The sequence below is a fragment of the Macaca thibetana genome, chromosome 15, assembly GCF_024542745.1.
Source record: "Macaca thibetana thibetana isolate TM-01 chromosome 15, ASM2454274v1, whole genome shotgun sequence".
Taxonomy (NCBI): domain Eukaryota; kingdom Metazoa; phylum Chordata; class Mammalia; order Primates; family Cercopithecidae; genus Macaca; species Macaca thibetana.
This window is the reverse complement of record NC_065592.1, coordinates 7954568-7973041: the sequence shown is the minus strand read 5'-3', so window position 1 is coordinate 7973041 and position 18474 is coordinate 7954568. Positions and strand designations below refer to the sequence as shown.

At 53.3% G+C, this 18474-nt stretch overlaps 2 protein-coding genes across 6 annotated transcripts in view; both read left to right on the top strand.

Annotated features, from left to right (window-relative positions):
* Nucleotides 1–17447, top strand: part of ASS1 (argininosuccinate synthase 1) — a 58039-nt gene extending 40592 nt beyond the window's left edge. For all 5 annotated transcript variants that reach the window (XM_050760132.1, XM_050760134.1, XM_050760135.1 and 2 more), the window contains 4 exons: nt 5740–5871; nt 11092–11248; nt 15754–15819; nt 17166–17447. In XM_050760132.1, the coding sequence (XP_050616089.1) occupies nt 5740–5871; nt 11092–11248; nt 15754–15819; nt 17166–17211 (401 nt within the window). In that variant the 3' untranslated portion in view covers nt 17212–17447. The remainder of the gene's footprint in view (nt 1–5739; nt 5872–11091; nt 11249–15753; nt 15820–17165) is intronic.
* AIF1L (allograft inflammatory factor 1 like) overlaps nt 1–18474 on the top strand; it is an 803784-nt gene that overhangs the window by 128591 nt on the left and 656719 nt on the right. The window lies entirely within an intron of this gene.

The following is an 18474-nucleotide window of genomic DNA, read 5'->3' as shown; positions in this document are numbered from 1 at the left end:
AACAAGGGCTGCCACCCACTTGCCCAACCTGCCCACCCACCATCTGGAACATTCCAGATGGAGAATGGAGGGAGACCTGTGAAGCAAAGAGGTTTTCAGTCCCAGAGGCCCACACAGCATGGGGCCCGCCGGGCACCAGGAACATAGAGGATGGCTAGAGTCCCACCCTGACTGACCTGCCTCCCATCACCATGGCAACTGCCTCTCACCTTGGCCCTGGTACCTAAGAGGTACCCCCATGCCCCACCTTTTCCAAATCACTTCTTCTGCTTTCCCAAAGGACCACAGTCTTTAGTCCAGGTGCCCTCACCCCCAGCCCGGGCCCCAGCTGAGCTGGCAGATCCCACTCAATTCTGCAAAATTGCTCATTCCAGGCTAACCTGGCAGCCTCAGGGACAGACGAGAAGAATTTGAGCCACAGCAGCTGTTTGGTTCCCATCTCTTTCTGCTTGGTCCACTCTCCCCGCCCCCGCCACCCCTGGCCACCCCTAGCTCCTTGCCCTTCTCCCCACTCCCCGCCGCACCCTTCTTGGCAGTAATTATGGTGTGATTGAAGCTTCTCCAGAGAGAACTGCTGACACCTCTGTCTTTTTCCTGTAAACATGGGGAGATGAAAATAGACACTTGGAGCTGCTGTGCGTGTCACTCCAAAGATGTCTGTTGTCTCTTCCACGGCAACACAGAGGCTCAGCTGTCATTTCCTCCTTCTCTCTGCACGGTGGTTTGTATGCCGACTGTCAAAAGCCCCAAATCTATAGTCTTTTAGCATCAGGTTTCTGTCACTTTTTTTTTAAGTCTTTCTTTTCCCAGAAGAAACACACAGAAATCGTCTGTACCCCCTACCCCTGCGGAGAGGAGAGGGAAGAGTTTTAAAATGCACACGCGTGCGCGCGTGACAGCAGCAACCTAAAAACAAGCTTTTTGATCAGTCACAGTTAACTTTAACACCTTCTAAGAAAAGGAGCAGGAATATTAATTGCGCTGGTGTATTTTGTGTCTGCAGCCTTTCCCCTTGAGGGCGGCAGCCAGGAAGCCGGTGCTGGGGGCTCGGGAAGAGGAGGGTTCTGCCCTCCCTCTGCCCACCGGACACTCTCTGCTCCCAGTGGCACTGGCCTCATTTTCCTGGGGACACCTGTGATGGGCCAGTAGCTGGAGCAAGTCAGAGCTCTTCCTCGAGCCCTGAACCTCACCTGTGTCCTCCCCTCTCTGGATTGATGGGAGGTGACGCTTTGGCCTAGAGTGTTCTCGAGACAAGACTGTCAGTAAATAGGGCACACCTGGAGGACACTCTGAACACTTACCTTTGAGGTAGGTCCCAAAGGAAGTTGGAATGTCAGAGCAGCAGGAACTTGCAGCCTTCTTGTTGCCTGGGTCTAAGAGACGGGGCTGAGGCCGGCCAAAGTCACACAGCAAAGCCAAGCTGGGCACCTTCTGTAAAGGCCAAGCTGGGCACTTTCTGTAAGACATGGTTATAAGACTCCTGGTGCCCAGCTCCAGCCCTGCAAATATAGTTTGGACTGCCCCGCAGTTGGCCCAGCTGAGGACAGAAAAGCAGGGAGGCGGGCCTGGGTGTCTAGGAGTTGAAAATGAGGAGGGCTCCTGCTACTGGCCTGTCCAAGATGGCGCTATCACGACTCTGTGGCCAGTGTAAGGATGGGCTTTGCAAGTTTCTAGAATATTCCAAAATGTACCCAAACTCATCACTAGAAGGCCTGTTTCCAACCCAATATGTATCCAGTTCGAGTATGTACCAGGATGGGAAGACCAGCAGGACTTTGTCAGTGTCGTGCTCTTGGTGGCTCTTGGGAAATTGCTTTATTTCTGGTAATAAGGTTTCTAGCCTAATTGAAAACTTGCTCCTCCAACATTATCGTTGTATCTGCCATTTTGGAGACAGAGATTTCCCAAGGTTCTGCACGCACTGATCTTTCTAAACACATTGCTCAGCCATTCCCCTTTCTGGTGGCTTGGCGCCGTCGTGTTTGTTTGGGGTCGTCATGTTTTGTGTTGTGTTTCTTTCAGACAGGCTCTTGCCTGTCACCAAGGCTGTAGTGCAGTGGTGCAGTCATGACTCACGGCAGCCTCGACCTCCTGGGCTCAAGCAATCCTCCCACAAAGCACACACCACCACACCCAGCTAATTTACCATTTTTTTTTGTAGAGACAGGGTCTCCCTACATTGCCCAGGCTGGTCTTCAACTCCTGGGCTGAAATGATCCTCCCACCTTGGCCTCCCAAGTAGCTGGGACCACAGGCACATGCCACCACACCCAGCTCATTATTTAATTTTCTGGTAGAGATGGGGTCTCACTATGTTGTCCAGGCTGGTTTTGAACTCAGCTCAAGCAATCCTCCCGCCTTGGCCTCCCAAAGTTTTGGGATTACAGGTATGATCCCCCGCACACCTGGCCTGTGCTGAGTTCTATGTCCCTGTTCTCCAGGCTGTCTATAATGACTTTTCTCAGTCACTCCTCTGTTTCTGCCGCCATCAGCCTTTTTACCCTTTCCTGGTTTGTGGCTCTGAGCTGCTCTGCAGAAAATGATGACGGACCCATTTGAGCTGTGTTTACAAGAGTCACGGTGGCCGGGCGCGGTGGCTCAAGCCTGTAATCCCAGCACTTTGGGAGGCCGAGACGGGCGGATCATGAGGTCAGGAGATCGAGACCATCCTGGCTAACAAGGTGAAACCCCGTCTCTACCAAAAATACAAAAAATTAGCCGGGCGTGGTGGCAGGCGCCTGTAGTCCCAGCTACTCGGGAGGCTGAGGCAAGAGAATGGCGTGAACCCGGGAGCTAGAACTTGCAGTGAGCTGAGATCGCGCCACTGCACTCCAGCCTGGGCCACAGAGCCAGACTCGGTCTCAAAAAAAAAAAAAAAAAAAAAGTCACGGTGAGGCCTGAGGAACTCCCGAGGGATGTGAGGGCTTGGGCCGCTGCATAAACTTGGAGAGAGGCCATTTCCTGCTCAGCAGTCACAACTAAATTCAGACGGTGGAGACTGCCGAAGGCTACAGCCCCCACCAGTGAAACGGGATGGGCTCTTTGGTGGCACGCGATACTCGTATTTGCACCTGGTTGCTGTGAGGGGCTTTCACAAGCATGTCACCTGACACCAGTATATCAGGGGTTTACAGATGAGAGAACCAAGCCTCCAGAGAGGTTCCCTTCAGCCCAGGTACACAGAGCCATGGTGAGCACTCAAGCTTTTCTTCCACAGCAACAGCCCGGACTTGGGCTTTCTCTCATGCTCTGGCTAGCAGTTGATCACTTTGCCAAAGGCCCTTCGAGGCCACCTGGAGCCGAACGGGAGACCCCGGTGCTGGGCCCGTTCCCCCTCCAGTTGGCCAGGTAGTATTAGGCAAGCCAGTCCCCTCCCCAGGCCTCGGTTCTCATTTGTAAAACTGGTGTGTGGGACTAGATTTAAGGTGAGTCCAGAGTTTGCAGAGGGGCCTCCGTTCCTCCCAGCACAGCCTCTGCCATCTTTTCTATATGCTGGGCTCCTGTCTCAGGCTGTTGGAATACTAGGTTGGCAGCTAACAGTCGGGTAAACACGGTACCGGATTGATCCTAATGCAAGCTCTGACATTTCCATGATTCTAACACTTAAGGATCAAAGATTGGAGGAGTTCTCCAAGGAGGAAACTTCTGGTAGTGCACGAGGGCTCAGCAGACTCAGCCTCCCCAGATCCCCGGTGGGCTTCAGAGTCAAAACCAATATCCTTCATGGTTTTTATATTTTTTTATGTTTTATTTTTTTAATTTTAAACTTGTGGTAAAATACACGTAACATAAAATGAACCATTTTAAAATGCGTAAGTGTGCCGCTCAGCGGCATCCGTTCCCAGGGCTGTGCCACTCAGTGGCATCAGGTCCGTTCCCAGGGCTGTGCCACCATGTAAGTCTGTTCCCAGGGCTGTGCCGCTCAACGGCATTAGGTCCGTTCCCAGGGCTGTGCCGCCGTGACCACCATCCACCTCCAGAACATTTTCGTTTTGCAAAGCTGAGACTCTGGCCCCATGAAACACTCCCCATTTTCCCTCCCCCGGCCCCTGGCAGACACCATTTCTGTCTGTATGATTTTGACGACTCGAGGGGCCTCCCATGAGTGGAACACACAGTGTTTTTGTACCTGGCCTTTGCACTTAGCGTCATGGCCTTATGTTGATGCTGTGGCATGTGTCAGGATTTCCTTTTTTTTTTTTTTTTTTTGACGGAGTCTTGCTTTGTCACCCAGGCTAGAGTGCAGTGGCGTGAAATCAGCTCACTGCAACCTCTACCTCCCGGGTTCCAGTGATCCTCCTGCCTCAGCCTCCCAAGTAGCTGGAGCTACAGGCATGCAGCACCACGCCCGGCTAAAGTTTTTTGTATTTTTAGTAGAGACAGGGTTTCACCACGTTGGCCAGGCTGGTCTTGAATTCCTGACCTCAGGTGATCCACCTGCCTCGGCCTCCCAAAGTGCTGGAATTATTACAGGCGTAAGCCACTGTGCCCGGCCTCCTTCCTTCTTAAGGCTGAATAATAGTCCATCCCGCATTTTGCTTCTGCACTCATCCCTCAATGGACACCTAGGTTGCTTCTGCCTCTTGGCTATTGTGATTAATGCTGCTATGAACATGAGTTGGGTCTTTTTCAAGCAGCCACTATAGAAAGATGTTAGTAAATTCCCAGGATAATTGAGAACCTGCTCCTTTAGTGATGTAACGTGTGGTGGAAGAAAGGAAGTTCTCGGGGTAGAATCCCTGGAGATGGGGGAGCTATGGGCCCTGCTCCACCCAGACAGCAGCTGCAGGGCAGGCTTGTGCAAGGCCAGGTCTTTGAAGTTGATGAGAGAGGTTGCACTCTGGGGGCAAGAGGGAGCCTGGGCTGTGTGGTGTGGGCAGTCCTGCCTCTTGGTGCCCCATTGTCCTCTAATGCAGTAGGGCCTTACCCCAGACCCAGCTCAGCCCAGGGCCAGGCACTTCTGTGTCACTCAGAGATCATCTGTTCCAAGCAGGTTGTTTTCCAAATGGAGGGACTGGGCCTGAGGTCGCAGGAGGGGACTTGAGCAATCCCCTCTCCCCTGACCTTCCAGGGTTGGGCCTCCATGGCCAGTTGACTTACAGGGCAGCAGACAGCACTGGTGAGGGACTCGGGGACCTACATTTAGTCCCCAGTTCCACCTAGAGCACGCCCCCTCTCCTCCTGGGCTCAGTTTCCCCATCTGTACAGTGGGGTCAGCCTAGGTGATCACCCAAGCCCTCTGCCACCCAGTGGTCTCTGGAAAGACCTGGCCGCAGGGGCCCCACAGGCTGAAGGTGGCATGTGTGTACACATGTGTACATGTATGTGCACAGCCGTCCCCCTCCCCTGGCTCCCTGGTGGAAGGGAGGAAGGGATATTTGGGGCTCTGGGCTCTACCGTAGTCGCTTTAATTACAGGCTTTCAACCTCGGGCCGGTGGGCACGCATGGGGAGGGAGGGGTTGCTGCTCCGAAACCCTGTCATTTTCTAGCGTCGGAGGGCCCCTTCAAAGGGGGCATCTAGACATTTTCTCCGCAAGCTGCAGAGTGGACTGTCGTGGCCCCAGCATGAACATAATGACAGATGCATTTTGCAGCAAGCTGGGAGTGAATGGGTCCGACCGGCTTGTCTCCTGTCACACGAGTCATTATTATTATTTTTTTTGTCATTTGCTGACAGTTTGGGTTTCATGCGTTTCTCTCTTTTTTCTCCTTTTCCCCCTGCCTGGAAAAATGGCTAGGTATCTACGAGACCCCAGCAGGCACCATCCTTTACCACGCTCATTTAGACATCGAGGCCTTCACCATGGACCGAGAAGTGCGCAAAATCAAACAGGGCCTGGGCTTGAAATTTGCTGAGCTGGTGTATACCGGTGCGTAAGACTCTACGACTGTCCCCTCTAACCACCCCACAAGGGATCCCAAATCACCATCAGGCCCTCGGGCCTGGCCCTCCCCTCTGTATCAGCACCTTCCTCCCCTGCCACCTACTGCCATCCTCGTGTGAGACCCCAAAAGGTGCAGGCCAAAGGGGGTTGAGGGAAAGTGCAGGACATGAGGGAGCAAGGGGATGCTGGAACCTACCTTGACATGGGGTGTGTCCGGGGTGATGCACCGGCCTCGCAAGGTGTCCAGCAGCCTCCACCGCCTACAGTTTGCATGACTCCAGCATGTGCCAGGCGCTGGGCACTGCGGCGACATGCATCGCCCCACATGGTCCTCACAACTTTCCCAGAAGGTCTGCGGCTCCCTGTACACATGAGGAAACTGAGGCTCAGAAGGAAAGCCTAAAACCAGAAGTGGCCTAGCTGGGTTTGACCCCTAAGTCAGGCTGTCTCCAGGCAGAACCTGGACCTATTCCATGAACTTGAGGGAGAGGCTCTGTGGACCAGGAACTCAGCCCCAGACCCCAGTACTGCAGGAGCCAGATCTTGACCATGAAACCACTGGGGTGGCCACAAGGCCTGCACCTTGCCACATACCCAGCCGATGTGTGGAAGGACCAGTGGGTGACATGAGCACCTGAGGCGGGGGTGTCCCCGTTTTGCCCCGGATTTCCATGCCTTGCCTGGATTCCAGCCTTGGAATCCTGACTCCAAAATCCAACCCTCATATGGTGTAACAGGGGTCCCCAAACTACAGTCCCTGGGTCAAATCCAGCCTGTCACCTGTTTTTGTTCAGCCCATGAGCTAAGAATAGTTTTTACGTTCTTATTTATCTATTTATTTGGGGCAGACTTTCACTCTTGTTGCCCGGGCTGGGGTGCAACGGTGCGATCTTGGCCTCCCTGGTTCAAGTGATTCAAGTTACTGCTGAGTAACTGGGATTACAGGCACGCGCCACCATGCCTGGCTAGTTTTTGTATTTTTAGTAGAGTTGGGGTTTCACCATGTTGGTCAGGCTGGTCTCGAACTCCTGACCTCAGGAGATCTGCCCGCCTTGGCCTCCCAAAGTGCTAGGATTACAGGCATGAGCCACTGCATCTGGCCAGTTTTTACATTTTTAAATGGTTGGGAGGAAAAAAAAAATTTAATGCTATTTCATGACAAATTATGTAAAATTCAAGTGTTGCCGGGCACGGTGGCTCACGCCGAGCGAGGTGGCTGTTTCTGCATTGTCTGTGGCTCCCCTGGAGTGGCAAGGGTAGGTTGAGCCATTTTGAGAGAGACCCTAGGACCCGAAGAGCCTCAAATATTGACTCTCTGGCCCTTCCCACCACCACTCCATAACATACACATACCCCTGATTTGGGCATTACATTAAATAGCTGCCCTGAGCTGTGGGAGGACAGGCTGCTTGCTGCCTGAGGCCGACCCTCACATCTTTGGGGGCCTGGACGTCAGGGCACCCGTGCAAAGTTAGTATTAGTTAATCTAATAGCTTCCTGGGCTAAGCTCTCCTCCCCTCGCCTCTTCCCCTCCACTCTCAGATTTTGTTTCCTTTTAAGCCTCCTAATCACTGTAACTCATCTCAGGATTTCAAGAGGGCTCGGTGGTTATTGGCTGGCGTTATTTCTCCCTGCCATTGTTCCTGGCAGCTTTGAAGCCGAGTTCTGCCCCCCTTCCCAGGTACAGACAGGTGCTTAAATACCATTGTCTCCTGCGGGCTTTCCAGCCTGGTGGGACTGCAACCCTGAAAGGATTTTAGTTACAAAGTGAGAGAGTTATTAAGATGTAGCAGAGGAGGGAGCACCTGGCTGGGCTGCTCCGGGGCCTCCACAGAGGCTGATCCCACCATGGCTGGGGCCGTGGCCACCACTTATCCTGCTGTCTTGCTGCCAGGCTCTGAGCTGGGCACCTGATGGGGTGTTATCTAATATTAGCTGCAGAGGTGAGGAAACGGGGGCCCCCAGGTGAAGACACTTGCCTGGGCTCTCCTGGCTGGTGACGGGCTGGGGACAGGCCAGCTGTAGTGGCCAAGTTCCCAGTTATTCCAACAGATTCCAGGATGCTCATGATCAAGGGGCGCGGCGGCACAGACGGGAACCCTGGGTGTAGGGCACAGTTTGGCTCCTGGCTGCGGTCACAGTGCCTCTACACGGGACTGACTGGGTTGAGTCCCTACTCTGTCAGCCAGCGACAAGCCCTCTACGTCCCAAACTGAGGTACAATGATTAGGAGACTTAAAAGGAAACCAAACCTCAGAGTGGAGGTGAGGGACAGTAGGGGGCTGCTTCTTGGTGGTTATCACTAATATTAACTTTGCCCTGGTCCGCTGACATCCAGGGCTCCACAAACACCAAGACCGGCCTCGGGCAGCAGGCTGACCCCCACAGCTCAGAGGGGCTGTTTGATGCGATTTTCCCCGTGAGGGATACAGAAATGGTACAGACCAGGGCTTTGCTTGATCATCTTACTTAACCTCCCTAGGCCTCAGTTTTCCCATACTGAAGAGCGGGAATAACAGTTCTGTCTGGTGGTGAGGACTAAAAGCGCCTGGCAGACGAGTGGTTATTCCAGTGCGTGAAATAACTGCGAGCGCCTGGTGTGGGTTCCCAATGTGGAGGCAAGGCACTTGGAGCCTTGCCTCTGGCTGGGTTAATGGTCTTGAGCAGGTCTGTCTCTTTGCTGAGCCTCAGTTTCCCCTCCTGTCAAATAAAGGGCACCAGGCTGAGGGCACACCAGGGTCTCTTCCCAGTCCCGTCTAGCTCCTGGGTGGAAAGCCCACCATTCCTCCAGGAATGGCATCCAGGGTTAGCCTGGCAGGACCCCAGCTTCAAGACCCTGGCAGGGCCCAGTGGAGCGTCTCATCCAGGGGGTATAGCTCACCTCTTCTCCCCTCACCTCCATTTCTTCAGCAATACAATGGGTATAAGGTGCAAGGCACACAGAATTGCTCCAGTTAGAAAGGGTTGCATGTGTTTGGTTGGGGCTAGCAGCATGGGGGAGGGGTCCCTCTCCAGCTCAGCCCTACGCCCCACCCACAGTGTATCTGCAGGTCTAGGGGGTGCAGGGTCTCCCCCAATGCAGCTTAAGCCAGGCTCGCTGTCCCCTAACCCAGGCTGGGTCTGCTGGGAAAAGAAATCTGAGCAGAAGACCCCCGTGGGGGCAGAGGTAAAAAATTCTGAGATAAAGCCCAGGCCAGTTGCTCCCACGGAGATCTGCTGTCTTCCAGCCTGGAAACTTAATGGGCTAATTATCCCCGCTCTGTCAGAAAGATGGCCAAGCCCAGGACACCAGGGCATGGGGGGCTGGGAGAACATCAGCGGCCCCCTCCACAAGGGTCTCGGGGTGTGTTGGAGAAAGCCCTGGGCCAGAGTTAGGAGTGCTTCATCAGACCTGGGCTCTTCCACAGTCTTGCTGTGTGGCCTTGCACAGGCTATTTCCCTCTCTGGGCCTCTCTCCCCGTGTAGTGAGGGCTGGCACACAGCATGGTGTTCAAACTGCAAATGCAAAATGCTTTGCACTCTGCCTTCTCTCACTGTATCCACACAACCTCTGGTTCGTCATGTTTTCTCATTGTGCAAATGAGTAAACCGAGGCACAAGGAGGTTACATCACTTGTCCAGGTGTGGCTGGGATGTGGACTCAAAGAATGGGACACTGGAGAGCAAGGGCTCAACCTCTACTCTCCCTGCTTGGCCCTCCCCCACCTCTGCAAGCCCCAGGACCCCATCCCAGAGGCCTGTCCCCTTTCCCACGGAGGGCCTCAGCAGGTGCCCCCAGGGGCCTGGGCCTCCCACAATAGCCGCAGCCCCTGGGCTGACCCGGCCCTTTATCAGGGCAGGAGATCATGCGCCATCTGGCCCCGCAGCTGCCCAGGTGGGCTCACCTTCCCAGCTCCGTTTCAGGAAACCCTAGCCTTGCCCCGTCCCTCCCCCAAGCCATGGCCGGCCTGCCTGCCGCCCCTTGGTCCCAGCCTCCATCAGAAGCGGCTAGAGAGAGGCCCGGGCCAGACTGGGGTCTGAGTGCTACCCCTCCCTGGCTTTTAGGGCTCTGGGGGAGAGGGGAGGGAGCATGTTTCTCAGGCACCTCCTGCCCCCACCTACACACCAAGGGATGTTCTGGCCATAGAGAAAGCTCCCAGTGGATCGTAGGAAGCAACTTGGGCCAACAGAAGTCAAATGGAGGCTCCCCACTTCCAGCCTGTGTGATCGTAGGAAGCAGAGCTGTTACAACTTGGGCCAACAGAAGTCAAATGGAGGCTCCCCACTTCCAGCCTGTGTGATCCTGGAGAAGTTCCTTAACTTTCCTGAGCCTCCCTCCCTCACCCAGAAAGGCGAAATTACAGGCTTGAGCCACCGCGCCCGGCCTGATCCTGGAGAAGTTTCTTAACTTTCCTGAGCCTCCCTTCCTCACCCAGAAAGGCGAAAGGCTAAGAGAGTGTCTCTCAGAGGGCTGTCTATGAGGATTCAGGGAGCTAGCGCAGATGAAAGACTGAGCACTGTGCTGCCGCTTATCTATGCAGAAACATTCTATCTACCCAGGAAAACAGTAGCAGGTGCAGAAAACAGTTCACTGATTCCAAGGGGCCCACGCACCCCGAGGGGTGGGCTCCAGCCAGGACTCCAGTTCACGGTAGCCCCTAAGGCCGGTGCGGCTCAGTGCTAGGGGCTCCACACGAAATATTACTGTAACATCCCCACTCAACAGATGGGGAAACAGAGGCACAGAGAGGGGAAGGTTATGCATGGCCATGGTCTGAACCACCACCCAGCTGCCTGCACTGGACACCCACATCACCAAGCCCCAGGCAGCACGTGCCTCTGAGTACTGTCTGAGCCTTCTGCTTCCCCCGGAAGATTAGCGCCTCTGTTGGGCCAGGGATGGGGGCCCTTTACCATTGTGTCCCCAGTTGCTGGCTTGTGGCACTTCCTGAATGCCTACGGCATGAAGCAGTGGGTCACTTCCCTCCTCCTGACCCTTAGGGAAGTGACCTAGGTGGTCACCTCCTTACTCACAGGCCCTTTGCAAGGTTAGAGGGCAAGGCTACGAAAGCATGGTCCTCAACTCAGCCGCTGGCAAGCGCACATTGTACCAGACGCATGGGAGGCAGTCATGGTCTGCATGGTGGGGTAAAGCATGCGGCACCCGTCCTGTGCCCTTGCAGTGCAGGAAGCCTCCCTAGTGATATCCCGTTTTCCTCCCCGCAGGTTTCTGGCACAGCCCTGAGTGTGAATTTGTCCGCCACTGCATTGCCAAGTCCCAGGAGCGAGTGGAAGGGAAAGTGCAGGTGTCCGTCCTCAAGGGCCAGGTGTACATTCTCGGCCGGGAGTCCCCACTGTCTCTCTACAACGAGGAGCTGGTGAGGTAGGTGCCCCACACTTCATCCTGACCCCGACTTGGGCACAGAGCCTATCTTTTGACTGGATCCTCAAGACATCTGTGCCTGAGCACATGTCAGGCACCATGCAGAGGATAGAGCAATGGTCACAGAGGATATAGACACCACTATGCTTCCGTGGAACTTACAGGCTAGCTGGGAGAAAGGCATGGATCAAACCAGATGTAGAATTAGACAAGGTGGCAGCAGGCTATGACGAATGCAGGATAGTCTGGCTGGGTATAATAACTGGGATTGGCTAGGAGGGGTGGTGCATGCCTGTAAGTTCAGCTACTTAGGAGGCCGAGGGGGGAGGATTGCTTGAGCCCAGGAGTTCAAGACCAGCCTGGGCAACATAGAAAGACCTTGTCTCAAAAAAAAAAAAACATATATATATACATATATATATATATACACACACATATATATATATATATATAAAATAATTGGGGTTGTAGAGAAGCTCCTTTGCTATTCAAACAATAGCAGAAAGAGTTAACAGGTGAACAGCAGGGAGGGGTGGGAGGGCAAAAGAGGCCAGGGGGAGGGAGCCGAAGCTAGATCTTAAAGGGAAAGGCAAGATGAGATCTGTGCATTTAGAGGGTCCTCTTGGCTGCTCTGGAGAACGGATTTGAGTAGGTGGGAGGGCACCTGTGGAAATGCGGTAGCTTGGACCAGGCTGATGACTCCCGGACTAGATAGCAGCAGGCGAAGGTGACACAAATCTAGGAGGAGGGATTGAAATGACTTGGATGTGGAGGGAGATGGAGGATCCAGAATCACTCTAGTGTCTGGGGTCGTGAGCAGCTGGGTGCAGTCCCTGGGTTGAGGAAATGCTCTTGAGGAAGGATCATGCATTTGGATTTAGGTGTCATGAGCATGGGTTTCTTTTGAGATAGCTGGGAAAACTAACTAGAAGGCCGTCAGACACTTGGGTCTAGAGTTGAGGAGAACCTAGACTGAAGACCCTGGAGCATCATAGGCATTTTGATGTTCTCTGAAGCCCTGGGCCAAAAGAGACTGCCTAGGGGAAAGTGTGGAGTGAGACAAGAAGGGAACCAGCTGGGCAAGATGGTGTACACCTGGAATCCCAACTCTTTGGGAGGCCGAGGCAGGAGGATCACTTGAGGCCAGGAGTTCAAGACCAACCTGGGCAACATAGTGAGACCTCATCTCTACTAAAAATAAAAAAATTAAGCGTGGTGACATGTGCTTGTGGTCCCAACTACTTGGGAGGCTGAGGTGGGAGTGTCTCTTAAGCCTGAGAGATCAAGGATGCAGTGAACCATGACCATGCCACTGTACTCCAGCCTGGGCAACAGAACAAAACCCTGTCTCAAAAAATAAATCCATAAAATATTAGCCAGGTGTGGTGGCATGCACCTGTAGTCCTAGCTACTCAGGAGGCTGAGGCAGGAGGATCACTTGAGCCCAAGAGTTGGAGGCTGCAGTGAGCCAGGATCGCACCACTGCACTCCAGCCTTAGTAACAAAGTTAGGCACTGTCTCTTTAAAAAAAAAAAAAAAAAAAAAAAAAAAAAAAAAAAAAAAAAAGGGTTAACGCAAGTGGAACCATGAGGAGATTTCTCATTGATGGACCAGGCAGAAGGTGGCCAAGGAGGAGCCCCTGGATAGGCAGGAGGGCCCTGGTGAGCCAGGGCCAAGGTGGCAGCTAACGACTGGCCACTCCTGCGTCCGTCCCGTGGATGCGAGTGACCTGCACCAACGGACCAGGTGTCACCTCCAGAGGTCACCAGAGATGGGGCAGGCCCCTGTGGGACAGACAGCCCCCACTGGACGAGGGTCCCCCACAGCTTAGCTCAGGCCGAGGCCAGCCCCTCCCTCCTGGAGGCTGGTTGGGAATTAAAGTACGAGTCTTGCTTGCCAGTCAATATTATTTTTTTCTTTCCCTTCTCCTTGCCATGTTGAGTTTCTCCCCCCTTCAATCTTTCTAAACACGTTATAAGCCATAAATACAACTGAATCAGTTTAGATCAGTCGGGGTAAATGTCAAATTATCTTCTCTCTTTCTCTCTCTGGCTCTTTCTTCCCTCCCCCTCCAAATCAACAGCCTCTAATAATCTGTCCAACCCTTCATTAAGCCTTACAGTCTCACTCAGGGAGATTAAATGAATAAAGTAAAAAGGGAAAAGGGAAAAAAAAAGAGAGAAAAGCAGGAGCATTTATTCTCACTGTGTCTCCGACCATTTCCCTTTTCTTTTTGATTTCTACATCGCTGACTTGAAAGCCCTTGAGTGACAGCGTCACAGGGCCCAGCGAGGAAGCCGCGAGAGGCAGCAGAGCTGGAAATGCCGCGGCACAGTCGGTAGAAAGTAACGTAATTATAGAGCAGGTCAGAGCCACTCGAATGAGCAAAAATAAAAGCACAAGAGGTTTTCTGTAGACCGTCAGGGGAGGTAAAAAAAAAAAAAAAAAAAAAAAGAAAAAGAAAAAAAAATTCATTGTAAACTCTTTTTCCACCTCCCCTCTCACTTCAAACCACAATTTTTAAAAGAGGTTTTTTTAGTTTCTGAGAAACCCCTCTTGGAACTCCCAGCAGCCTCATGGGACGTTTGTCCCTGGACGTGGGCCCTCTTTGCAGGGGCTGCCAGGGCAGTTGGGAAGGTCCCGCCTTGGGGAACGGGATGGGGAGAGTTTGTTGTGACTCTGTTGTGAGAGATGGAGGTGAAGGGACAGATGGTCACGGAGGTGGGGGGGATTCTGCGTCCTGTATTCTCCCTGCGCTGAGGACAGGGGCCAGTGGGGCTGAGGCTTGGTTTCCAAAACAAGGTCTGTTCAAGGGATCTGAAGAGGTTGGTGGTCTAGTTTGGTCCAACCCTTCCTAAGCACCGATTCTGCACAGAAAGGGGTGGCCAGCAAGTCTGGCATCTCCTCCTCTTCCAGGGAATGAAAGCTCCTAGTGGCTTCAGTGCCTGAGCCCTGGAGGGGCCATGGAGGTATAGAGGAGGGAGGAAGGGAAATCAAGGAGGCCCAGGAGTACGGGATTGACTTTGCAGAGAGTTCCACACGCCCACCGGCTTCAAGGCCTGGTGAAGGTCAGGGCCCGGGTCCTGAACGAGTCACTGGGGCCAGGCAGATGCAGAGACCTCATTGGTTCTTGTAAAAAGTCCACAGTCTACAAAGAACCAGTCAGACGTCCAGCCTCAGGGTCTCAAAGCAGCAGATCCTCCTGCCCCCCCCCCGCCAACACCAACCCCCCCCACCCCCATCAATCTCACTTCTCTAGAGAGGGCCCCTGAGGGGACAAGCCACCTCCTTGTCACTGGGAACCTTGAATCAGCTTTGTCCCAGGGCTGCAATTCTGCAGAGGAGGGGCTGATTCAGAGCAGGACATGACAAGGGACCCCATCCTCTCAGAGTAGAATAGGAGGCATCTGAGTCCACGCGCCCTAAGTGCTTAGCACAACCATAATTAACGAAGGCAATGGGTGATTGATTGCTTGTATCTGGTCCCTCCCTGTGGACACCACTCTTGCTCTTCCTTCCTTGGCACCTGGCCCAGCACCTGGCAGGCAGCAAAAGGTTTAATAAATGCCTGAACAAATGAATGAGTGAATGAATAGTGTTAGTACTAGTGGGTGCTCACCGTGTGCCAGGCACCAGCTACATTATTTCATGTGGAACCAAAAGTGACGTTGAGAGCTAACCACGCATTTGACAGGTGCGAGGCTGAGGCTCCAAGCGCAGGAATATTTGCCTGGGCTCTCTGGTGGTGTGTGGCGGAGCCAGGACGCAAACCCCAGTCGGCCGGCTGGAGTGACTGCCATGGTTAGGAAGGTTGGGAGGAGCAGCTAAGGGTGGAGAGCCCCAAAGCAGAAGGCTGGTGAGTCTGGGAGATGGAAACTGTAGAAAGGTAAAATCTGCTCTGCTGAGTACAGCAGCAGTCAACCCAGCATTTTCCACGACACACTGGCGGTGGGTACCCAGGTTTCAGGATGGATTAGATGAAGTCTAACTGGTTGGACAAATGAGGGGGAAGGTGATTCATGGGCCAATCTTGCTGTGAATGCTGGAGGCCTCCCTGCAGCTTGCAAAATGCCTTTGTGCTGTTGCAATTCACACCCTAAGGCCTTCTGAGCCTTCAGGTCAGTGGATGCCATCCACACAGTCCCAAAGGCACAGCTGGCTTGGACGCGTGCTCCATTTACAGATGGAGTGCTCTGGTTGGTAGGATTTCATAGGGCTAGTTCTGGGGCGGCTGCTCCTAGCCTCCCGCCACATTGTACAGCAGGGAAGAGGCTGCTGTGTGCTCCACTAGGGCGCTCCAACCTTTGGGTTGGTGCCTGGCCCAGAAGAGGGTTCCCGGAGTTGTACAGAAATTAAATGGAAAGCCGACGTGCAGGGAGGGTTTGGACCCACACAGGGGAAATGCCCTGGTATCTGGGAGGTGGGCTGCCTCTGGCCCCAGCAGTCCTCCCTTCAAGCAGAGGCCAGGGCCAGGCTGAGCTGACAAGCTTCTACTCTCCTTGCAGCATGGACGTGCAGGGTGATTATGAGCCGATTGATGCCACCGGGTTCATCAACATCAATTCCCTCAGGTGAGAAGCTCAGGGCCCTGATGGGCCATCAAAGCCCCCAGGTGTAAAGAGTAGGCTTTAGATGGGACCTTTCCGCTGCCCTGCCCTAGACAAACCCCACTTTCCTGTCCATCTGCCCATAGCATCCTCAGAGGCATGCTTTGATAGCCAACAGTAACAGAGGGTCCTAGGTTCCTGTGTCCCACCCGGTGCCTCTGATACCTGCCCTCCCCTCCCCCTAAGCCACAGGGACTCCACTATGCGCTCCTTTAGCAGAGCAGGTTAAACAAGGAAATAGCATAGAGGTGGAGAGAAGCCTTTGTTTTCTGTCACCATACCTGAGCTGTAGGTCTAGCTGGAAGCCATCCTAGCCACGTGGATCTCCATGGCCCAGGAGGGTGGTGCACATCATCTGAAGTCACTCAGACCTTTGATCCTCTGGGAGTCACCAGTAAGGGTGTCAGCTGTACGTGCCGCACAGATTCAGTGAAGGTTCAGTATGAGCCTGTGGAAATCAAGCATGCGGCTTGGGCTCAGCCCTGGCATGCAGGAAGAGCCAGGGGGCAGTGCCAGCAGCAAGCACTCTCAGCCCAGGGCTGATGTGCTCAAGGGCAAACAGGGTCGTTTGTCACCAGCAGCTAACATACACTAAGCTGCTCTGGGGCACTCTCCTAGGATGTCTCATTTAATTCTTACGCAAAATTTGCAACTCCTCGGAAACAGGCTGAGTGGTTAAGTAACTTTCCAAGGGTCACACAGCTAGGAGGTGGTGGAGCTGAGTCCGGAGCACCTGTCCTGCTGGGGGTTCTCCATCACCAGCTCCCTTCTCATGGGGATTGGAATCTAGAAGAAGATGCAAGTCTGTCTCCTCTTGCTAACAACATACCCTGGGCACAGAGCCACCATTTTCTCCCAGAGCCAGTTTCTTGTCCCTGGAGGCAGCTCATGCCTGGAGAGATGTTGAATCCCGCCCATCTGCCGAGGGTCCTCTCCCTTCCCCTCAGTCACCTCCACCTCCCCTGCTTCCTGCGCCCTCTGTTTGTATTTTATGACTCTATAAACCCTTTTAAATGGCCCAGAACACACAGGGCTTACATAATGGCCTCTTCATTTCTCCCATTGCCAGTTAAACGCTTTGTCTTCAACAATGACAAACAATGTTTTCCCCCTAAGATAAATTAATTACATTATCCTGATTGGAGGGCAGGAGGGGCCAGGGCGGGAGAGGGAATAGAAAAAAAGACAACTTCACACACATCTTAACAAACAGCTGCCCCCGCCACCCCAGTTCTGCCTGAATTAATTGAACCCAGTGTGTGTTGTTATTGTTAATTTACATTTTTCTTTGTTTTGAATCTGGTTTACAGGCTGAAGGAATATCATCGTCTCCAGAGCAAGGTCACTGCCAAATAGACCCCTGTACAATGAGGAGCTGGGGCCTCCTCAATTTGCAGATCCCCCAAGTACAGGCACTAATTGTTGTGATAATTTGTAATTGTGACTTGTTCTCCCTGGCTGGCAGCGTAGTGGGGCTGCCAGGCCCCAGCTTTGTTCCCTGGTCCCCCTGAAGCCTGCAGACGTTGTGTTGTCACCAAAGGGAAGGGTGGGGGGCAGCTGCGGTGGGGAGCTATAAAATGACAATTAAAAGATACACTAGTCTTTTGTTTCTTTATTTCTACTGTGTGTGTGTGTGTGTGTGTGTGTGTGTGTAGTTAATCATGCTTTTCTTAGCCCAACCTTTGTGTTTTCGGACCTAAGTGCTGCCGAACGCCACCATTTGCCAGACAGCCTGTTAATCTGGGAGTCAACCCCTCTCCAGCAAAAACTAGGAATCCAGAAGTGCCGCCTGGGTCAGATCCTAGCCAGCAGCCAGGGAATCAGTCACCAACTGTGGTCCTGTTGCAAATGTCAGGAAACCGAAGAAAATGTAGGGGATGCCCTTTGGGGGCATCAACGCACAGCCCTTTCTCTGGGGATCACCTTTACTCACAGCCCACAGGGAGCTTCTACACAGGGCGGCCATGAGTGACCCCAGGACACTTACTACAGCTGTGTGGCCTAGAGCAGCCTAACTCATGGAGGAGGAGGGAGAGGCCTGAGCAGAGGTGTGAAAAGAACAGGCCCGGAACTTGGCAGCACTTCCCATTGTCCACAAACCAGGCCCAAGGCAGCCATGTTTGCAGTGTAGCCCCTCCCCCCCTTGGTCATATCTGATTGAACTGTGGATGGACACCTGACTAGAGCTGGCCAATCAGAAACCCCAGGAATTGGGCCTCGCACATGGCTGGAAGTGAGGACATGTAACACAGGCACTCACCGTGGGATGCTGTGGACCTGGGGCACAGAGTCCGTATTCCTATCCTGGTGCTTCATGAAAGCTGGTGGCATCTCTTGGCCTGGTTTCCCTGACACCTGATATCATAATGAATTCAGGACTGCAGCTCAGTGAGGGAGTTTCTGCTCCTTGCAACCAAAAGCATCTTCACTGGGAAGACCTGAGTGCTGCTTGCTCTGTGCTTTGCCCTGGTTCTGAACTCAGAACCTGACCTCAGGGACTGCCTCACCACTCCACTGCCTGTGTCCCTGAGGGTTCCTCGCAAAAGAAGTTTTACCTTCAAAACTTTTTTCCTCCGATTAATGGTAATAATAATTTATTATTATATAATTGGTATAATT